The sequence below is a fragment of the Panicum hallii genome, chromosome 6 (genome assembly GCF_002211085.1).
Source record: "Panicum hallii strain FIL2 chromosome 6, PHallii_v3.1, whole genome shotgun sequence".
Classification (NCBI taxonomy): domain Eukaryota; kingdom Viridiplantae; phylum Streptophyta; class Magnoliopsida; order Poales; family Poaceae; genus Panicum; species Panicum hallii.
Genome location: NC_038047.1, coordinates 39,538,257 through 39,546,847, shown reverse-complemented (window position 1 = coordinate 39,546,847; position 8,591 = coordinate 39,538,257). Strand labels below are relative to the sequence as shown.

Genomic DNA, 8,591 nt, shown 5'->3' with positions numbered 1-8,591 from the left:
ATTTTTCTGATACAGTCATCTGACTGAACATCTCCACCCTGTACTAAGATTGCCGGTTTGCTAATCGTACTCCACATCCGGCAGAAGCTTCCTCAGCTGTTCTGGGCCTTTACATGTGCAGGATGCAGATGCTTGCTCTCCTGCTGAGCTCGGTAGGAAAGTGAGCAAATCTTTCTGGCAGTATGCACAAATCAGTAAAAATTTTAAGACATGACATTTGCATAACGCTTGCATTCCTTTTTTTGTTCAGTTAGCAGAACTATACTGTATGTGGGTGCTTATCTGAATATAAAGCTTCTATCGTCCGATCAGCCACGGGCTATAGCTTTGCTGCAAGGATCCCATTCCACGTGTCTGGCACGCCAGGAAGGCACCAGGGCAAGCAATCTTGAACGCCCTGCGTGCCCCCGATCCTGTACCGTGATACATGCCCCTCCTCCCTCAAGCGCGATAGGGCGGTGACATCCAGCAGCCCGATCCTGGTCCCCCTCACCGCGCTCTCAGCTTCAGCGTCTTCGGAATGGTTCCGGTGAACGCCGCTTCCTTTGGGCAGAGGATTTGTGCCATCGCATCGGCCGCCGGTGTTCCAATCCCCGTTGAAGAAGTGCCGAGGTGACAACGATCTGTAGAACACCTTCAGCTGGGGGTGGTGTGGGAGCTGAGCATCCAACCACTTGATGACGCTGTGAATGGTGAAATTTTTTGCATTCCGGATGACGGCAATGTCCCGGTTGCTGTTTGGTGCCCCACCAAGATACATCTCCCACTTGTTGGACCTTAGGTTCCATTCATTCCAGTGGTCGCCGGTGTTGAGGATCAGGGCATGGAACCTGTGGAGGTTGTTCTTCAGGAAAGCAGCTGGACGATCAAGGTGCATGGCGTAACTGGTCGCACGATCTGATGGATCCAGAGGCTCCAACTCACAGAGTGTCGACGACAGATGGTATAGAATTGTCGTGTTGGTGCTCGGGAACCGGTAGGCCAAGCCGTCTGGTCTTTCGGCAGCTGGTGCTAACACAAAGCCATACTCCGCTCCGACATCTTCCACATCAGGCCTCTGCTTCCCGCCAGTGACCATACACATCATTGATTCAAACATCTGCCTTCCTAAAGAATCGCCCACATAAGCAATGGTTTTATCCTGCATTCTGAAATACGTCCAAATTAGTATTTACATATTGTCTGAAAGATATATTCAAAAGCCAAAGAGTCAAGTATACGCCGTCTCCAAATTCATGTTGGAATGGCCATGGGCGGACCTAGAGCCCGGCCACCCTAGGCGCCGGCCCAGGCTCAGGGCGGAGGGCACCTGCATGCACTGTTTTAGCGGCTCAACCAATTTTCTGGGTCCGCCACTGGAAATGGCAATGGTCAATTGGTCATGTACCTCCTCAAGAACAGTGAGGCCTCAAACTCTGGCATCTCACATGCTTCTGGCTGCCATCTAAATTTTTCATATGCAAAATCCGTGCGCTGGGTTAATCTGCAGGACCAACGCTCGGAAAGCCAGTGTTTACAGCCAAACCCCGAGTACAGTGGTCTAAGACTGTCAAAAACCCACTTTCCATTCCTGTAGTTACATTCTGTAGGATAGATAGATGAAGCAAACATCAGATAGAAGGGCACAAGTAGACTGACCAAAAGAAAAACTTTTGGACTAATTACGTAGACAATATGACGGACATGCCAATAAATAAAACAAGAACATTTGCATGCTCATTTGCTCACAGAAGAAATAAATCCATGGTTCCTTAGGCAGCCGCATGATGATTAAATACCTTTCTTCTCAGGAGGCGGCACTTCATTTTCATCTGCAACATCAACAGAATAACCTGTCGTCAATGGAGGTGGTGCACCAGTAACTTGCTTTTTTACTTTAACTACCGACTGAGGCAATGGGTCCGCACTTTGAAAGTCTGCCTCTGTTGATGTATGCTGGTCTACAAACTTTGAGTTAGCTGCGGAAGTTTAATAGAAAATGAGGATAGTATGTGATAAAAAGAAATTTAAGGTAAAATGTTTCTGTGTGCTTAAGGTGACCTGGATCAGTAAAAAACAATGGATCTGGTCGGAGGACTCCAGAACCATAGTATGTGCCTTTCCCCCATTTCCAAAGAAGAAACAACATGAAAAATGCAAGAGTGGCAAGCTTGAGGTGCTTGAACCGCAAGCCATTTATACATCCAAGCCTCATCTCTTTATCGATGTTATGTAACAGAAAAATATTGTTCTCTTTAAATTCGATGTGTGATTAATAACCATCCATTTAGCAAGAAAACTGTTGACAGTAAACCTGAATGTCAGAGGCATATATACTAAGCATTCCCTTCAATTTAAACTTGGGCAATGCAAACGAAACAAACTCGCCCTTGCCACCACAAAATCCATTTGGTCCAACTTGAACCAGCTCCTAGGACTAAACATGGCAATCAAATGAAAACAAAGCCTTATTCAGATGGCAGTAGCCTGCGTTTGAATCCCTGCATTCAGTGCAGAAAACTGTTCGTCCACAATCACAAAGAAGCTCACCGTATAATCTGCCGCTAAACGGATTGCACGGCCGAATCCCGAGAGGAAAGGGAAGTAAAGAAAGCGAGAATGGCGGCGCTGCCATATCGAGCTTTACCCGGACGCTAGATCCAACCTCACTACTATTGGAAAACTTTCCCTTTGCCTCCGATCCCAGTCCCTGGAAAACGCGGGCGAAAATAATCGGCGCAGGAAGATTTCCTGCGCGCAAGGAGCGGGAGCGCGGGCGGGCGGGGGGACTCACTGGCCGCCGAATCAGGCCTCCGCTGGAGCAGTTCGTCGCCGAATCGGGTCCGACGAGTCGGGGCGCCGACCGCCGGCCGCCGCCGGCCACTTGGCTAGCTGTTCGATGATATCAAGAGAAAGGAAATGGAAGCGCCGCAACTAAGCTGCTGTGTTGATAAGGAGTAGTACTGACGCCGGCGGGAACGAACAACAGGAGGACGACGGAAACGAAGAGCGCGGCATCGAAAACGAAAAGTTGAGAAGCGGCAACAAGGACGCTGTTGTCTTGTTGACCCGTGCCACGGCACATTCACGTTAGAGAAAATTCCTTCTATACATTCAAACGTACTCATCCTTTCTATACCATCAACAATATAATAATCCTTTTATTGTCATCTAATTTTATTTTTCATCATTTATATCTAGTTTTGTTTTTCATCCTTTATATATCATCCCCGTTTATTCCTGTTAAATACACCGTCAGAGCATCTCCAATATATTACACATCCCTCTTCTAATATAAAAAATAATATTTTAGTGATTGCAGGTGCTCCAGCAGATTACCAATCCGATCTCTATTATCTTCGGTAATCACCAAAACATACCTCTCTCTCACCTAAATGAAGAGGATTTGTCCCTCTACCTTATTCTTAGCGATTGGATTTTGTTAGTCCACTAGTCTATTGCAGCAACTATTACCAAATACACAAAAAGTAGTTATTGGGTAACGGAAAGAGAGTATATTTTAGGTACAAGGTATAGGTACTCTTACACAACCATTTGACGTGCCTGCCGGTAGCACCCGCCCCACTCAAATCTCATCTCTGACCAATCAGAACAGGCAATAGCTTGAAAGCATCTCATGCATTCGGAATAAGCATCTCTTGACAGTTTTCAATAGTTGAGGGGTTAGAATACCTAGTTTTATAGGTGAGGGAGTTAAGTAGACGGAACCTCGATAGGTTAGGGGTAAAATAAACTTATTCCTTCGTTAATCTGCACCGCACCAACTCGCAGCTTGTTACAATCTGCCGGCTGCTTTTTACAAAAACTACGGCTTTCAGACAGGTCATATCCATCAAGGCATCAGACGGACCCTATATTCCCTGCTCCCTCATCTGCTAATCCTCAGATTGCACCGTTGGCATGTCTGATACAGCCATCTGAGTGAACTCTCCACACCCTGGACAGTGCACGACACACTGTTGTCCGGGAATATCAGCCGTTGCCACTTGCCAGTTTGCTCCGAATCCAGCAAAAGCTTCCTCCAGAAATGATTCCGGCAACGGCGCGCGTACGTGCAGATCATTGCAGGCAGCTGCCGCGGATCTTCGGTCCAACCGCTCGCTGCCACGATGCCGCTGCCAGGTTATGGGCACGTGCGGTAGTTGCTGCGATGCTGCTGCTCGCCACCTGTCCCCGGGCGCATGGGATCAGGGTACAGACAGAGACAGCGGATGATCCTGTTCTGCCAGAGTGTGAGCGCGGATGCTGCTCCGTTCTTGCCTTCAAGAGTGCAGAAGGCAGATGCAGGTGCTCTGATGCTCTCCTACTAGGCTCTGTAGGAAAAGGGGGCAAATCTTTTGGAATTCAGGCAAATGTGAAGACAAAGGTTTGCCTGACTCTCACATTTCCTTTTGCGTTCAGTTAACAAAACTGTGCCTTTCTGAGTTGTTATCTGAACATAACAAACGCATGAGACGTTGTTTGCTTAGCTAGCTGACTTCTGCCTCCGGCTTCAAACCGGACCACAGATAAAACAAGCAACAGGCTGATGTTTTCAACCTCTCTCGGCAGGTTTTCAACAGCGTGCGTCCCTTCACTCCACACCGCGGGAAAACCACGGCCGCGTATGCTCCAAGGAAACCGCGGCCGGCCCCCTGCAAAAGCAAGCAGCGTAAGGGCGATTAAACTAAGTTTGCAACGATTCTCTTTGGCCGATTTGGTCTTACTGTTCTTGCAACCTGGTAGTTTAAAACTTGTAATTTGATACGTCGACTTTTGCTTCGTGCTGCTGCTTGGTCTAGGCGCCCATCTGTTTCTAGGGCGTGAATGTAGTTGGTGACCAAATCACTATTAAAGTGCAGTTCAGATCAAAAAAACATTGGAACGGACAGAGCCTTCCTTCGGAGCTCCAAATGTCTCATTCTAGTTTTTTTAATGTTCACATGACGAAAACGATGAGATCACCCACGCATAACTGAATTTGGAGGGGAAATAAAAGTCCCCTGTTGTTTCTTTGAGGAAATGAAAAAAAAACTAGCCTCTTTTTTGTTTGTTGTTGGAAGAAATTTGCTGAAAAGTTTTTGCATTACCTGATTGCCATTGTGTTATATTTTTTGCTTTTCATATTTGTGTCTTGACCAATATAATGCAAGAACGGCGTTTGCTATCTCATCCCTCGCGAAAGCATGATGTTGGTACACACGGCAATTGCAACAGTTTCTGGCTTTAGAAGTTCACGAGCCATTATGTCATCGTATGAATCATCCCCATGTCCTCGTAACAAAATTCTGATGGAATCTCCTTGTCAGCTCGCAACGTCATTGAGTAAGTTTGTCAAGTAACCTTGCCGGCCGGAGACTGCTTGAGAGGCAAGGAAGAGTTGGCCCAACATGTCACCGACGACATGGTTAAGAAACCTAGGAAAATATAGAACAATTCGGAGATTTTGGACTTTGATTGCCACAGCTCTCAACTCTTGGTCCTTGGCTTGACAAGGCAAGACTTACTAGTAAGTATGTTATGCAAGCAGTGATGCATATTCCTTCCAAAAGAAAAAGAAAAAATAAAAGCATCATGCGTGTAATTCCCTGCCTCTCTCAACTTCTAATTTATTTAAGCACAGTTTATATGATGAGCATAATCTGGAAGGAACACGCGACATAACTCTACGTGATTACTCAAATCATCAAATATACACTGAAAAATGTAGCTATCAGTATGTGTGCTACTACTAACCGTGGATTTATTTATACATCCTCTGCAAAAATGGGGAACATCTGCCTGCGTACTATATATACTGTTGCTGAAGTATCCTGTGGTTTGTCTCCACCTTCACCATCAGATGTTTTCCTAATTTCCTCTTCGAGAGTACAATTTTGTTAGATATTTGCAGGGTTTTGTCCTCTTATAAGAGCCCTATGTCTCATGTCTGAGGCCTGAGCTGGCCAAGCTTGTAGACAACTCCTAGCGTATTATCTTGGTTCTCCCAACAACTGTATCTGTTTCAGTTTCAGTCCTTGGTCTTATTACCACTCCCTTTCAGGACGATGAATTTGCTTAGCAGCCACGGAATTTGGAACCATATAATCTAACCATGAATTTTGAAGCTAGCCCGGGTCCCTTTTTCATGGACTGGTATCTTTTTTTTTCTTCGGTGACTTTCATGGTCGAGATCGCAAGATATTTTTGCAACCTGATGTGATCGCAAGATATTCCCACTCCTGTTCAGATAGCTATTATTGATCATCTTCGAGCTATATGAAAAAGATATTTGCGTGTTGCAACATGAGTTTTGCTACATCAATCAAAAAGGTGGGCAGCGACGTACTCCTTCCGTCTAAAAAAATAAGTTACTTTAGAAATTTTAGGACAGATTAAGAAAGAGGTAAAATGACCTTACTTGCCTCTATTTATTAGCCATATTTGGCACTAATTGATTCTTGAATGCGCATGCTCATATTAAATAGGGTATAATGATTTGTTTTTTGGATAAAATTTGAATCCTAGGATAATTTTATTTTTTTGGGACGAAGAGAGTATGCACCAATAATGTCGAGTGCAGTATATGAAAGAATGCTTTGTAGACAAAAAGGAAATATGAGTCTCTTGTACTTCATCAGGAGAATACTACTAGCAGCTAAACCATGATAAGTACTACCTACTAGCGTTTCTTACGTAGGACAAATTGCTAGTGTTTCTGTGTATGAATCACTTTTACCATGTACCAAGGATTGACCACTGCTGTACGTGTGCCTCTGGAAATGATCCAAGCATGGGTTCTGATCTGCTTCTGCAGGTTGCAGTCTCAACGAACTTCAAACTCCAAAGTTTAGAAAAGCAAAGCTGTGGGAATGGCATGTGAGAAGAAGTCTAAAGCATGCCTCAACTAATGGGTGATTTTATCTAACTTTGTTTTTGAACATCTCATGACACATCGTGGGATTAGTTGGCCTGAATCAGAATATACTATATAGTAGACTTTGGACCTCGCGGAATAGTTCATCCATCTAACCCTACGCGGATTCAAACATAAAAGAAGCAGCGTAAAAACAGCAAGAACTTTCCCAAAGCCATTTGCTTCCGTATCCTTGCAGCTCCCAGACGGCCTCATTCCATGTCAACGCGCAGGTCAACCAACAAAAAAATCTTTGACAATAGCGTGTTTTTTGATCCTTTTACATTGCTTTCGCAGCACGAAATTTTCCACAGGACTCACCAGCCCTGCAAGCCTTCTTCGGTCACTCGGCTGCTGCCTTGTCTACCCTGCAGCTCTCCACGACTCCACCTCGCTGGCGTTGCTTTCAGGTTTGGTGATCCCCGCACGAATCTCGGAGCCCATGAACTCCGAATTAAGGGGGTGCTTGGTTTCTGAGGCTTATTTTAAATCCGTTTCAATGATAATTAGAAAGATTAAATATAAATTAATTATAAAACTAACTGCATAAGCCTAGAACTTATTCACGAGATAAATCTATTAAACCTAATTAATCTATGATTAGCATATATTTACTGTAGCACCACATAGGCTAATCAGGACTAATTAGGTTTAATAGATTCGTCTTGCGAATAAGCCTAAAAATTATAAAATTTATTTTATCATTAATCTATATTTAATACTTTTATTTAGCATCAAATATCCGATATAACAGAATTTAAAATAAACCCTAGAAAAACCAAACACCCCTGAAAATCTTCCGAACAGGCGGCGGACGTCGTGCACAGTGGCCGGAGGGAATGTCCAACAAGGCATCATCGATCACGGCGGCGTCGCGCTCGGTGAGTAAAGCCGGTCAGCACTCAGCAGCGACGGCAAGACGACTAGGATTTTTTTTCTTCTGACGAAATTAGAAGAGAATAAATTCCAGTCACTGCTGTGATTGTCAGTTTAAATTCTCCTCGCCGAAGAAAAGTTTAAATTCGGCTAAGTCCCCATCAGCTCCGCAGAAACGAGCTAGAAAGATGCCCGTCGATCGACTTAATTTGCAAAAACATCTCAGATTATGAAATACCCAATTCCGCTTAGGATCGGAAGAACGATCGATCACGGACCGAGAGCATGCTGGTCAAGCAACGCAGCTTGAAAGTTTCCAAACGACGCCATCCGTTGCAAGACCAGCAGCCCTACACTACGACTACGAGGGTGTGCGTGTGCACAGCTGGCGCGTGGACCTGTGCCGTTCAGAAGACCGCGCGCGAGGTTGGATTTATCTGAGCACAAGCAGACGACGGATAATGAAGCAGTGCCGAACTGGCGATGCGGCGTCAGTAGCCGAGAAGGTCCCGAATCAAGTCGAGCAGAGAGTGGCGGCCACGCCACCCCAATCATATTCGCGTTAATCGCCATCACGGTCGCCCCATCAGCATTTTATTTATTTGCCACGCTTCTTTTGTTTCCGGCATTTTATCCGGATACAATAGTTTACTTCAGTATTCTTCGCTATCACCGTCTCGAAATTTGTAAGGCGACTACATTTTCTCAAAGCACAGATAGATGCAAGCACGTGACCACTTGCATATATTTACATACTAGTATATGTATGCACGCTCACCCGTATAGAAGTCACGCGCTTGCACTGTACTAAAACTAGGCTGGCAGGTTTTTAAGTTTTTTT

General features: G+C 45.0%; 1 protein-coding gene across 1 annotated transcript; it reads right to left on the bottom strand.

Annotated features, from left to right (window-relative positions):
* Positions 1-319: 319 nt before the first annotated feature.
* On the bottom strand, positions 320-2,194 carry LOC112898443 (protein trichome birefringence-like 14). The gene is made up of 4 exons (XM_025966761.1): positions 2,041-2,194; positions 1,779-1,958; positions 1,388-1,583; positions 320-1,148 (listed from the first exon to the last, which is right to left on the bottom strand). Exons 1-4 carry the CDS (start codon positions 2,192-2,194, stop codon positions 320-322), a joined length of 1,359 nt encoding a protein of 452 aa, XP_025822546.1.
* Positions 2,195-8,591: the final 6,397 nt, after the last annotated feature.

Coding starts and splice junctions, on each gene's coding strand:
- LOC112898443 (XM_025966761.1), bottom strand. CDS start 2,194: ATGAGGCTTGGATGTATAAATGGCTTGCGGTTCAAGCACCTCAAGCTT. Junction 1,959..2,040: donor ATTGTTTTTTACTGATCCAG/GTCACCTTAAGC, acceptor AAACTTCCGCAG/CTAACTCAAAGTTTGTAGAC. Junction 1,584..1,778: donor GCCGCCTCCTGAGAAGAAAG/GTATTTAATCAT, acceptor TCTATCCTACAG/AATGTAACTACAGGAATGGA.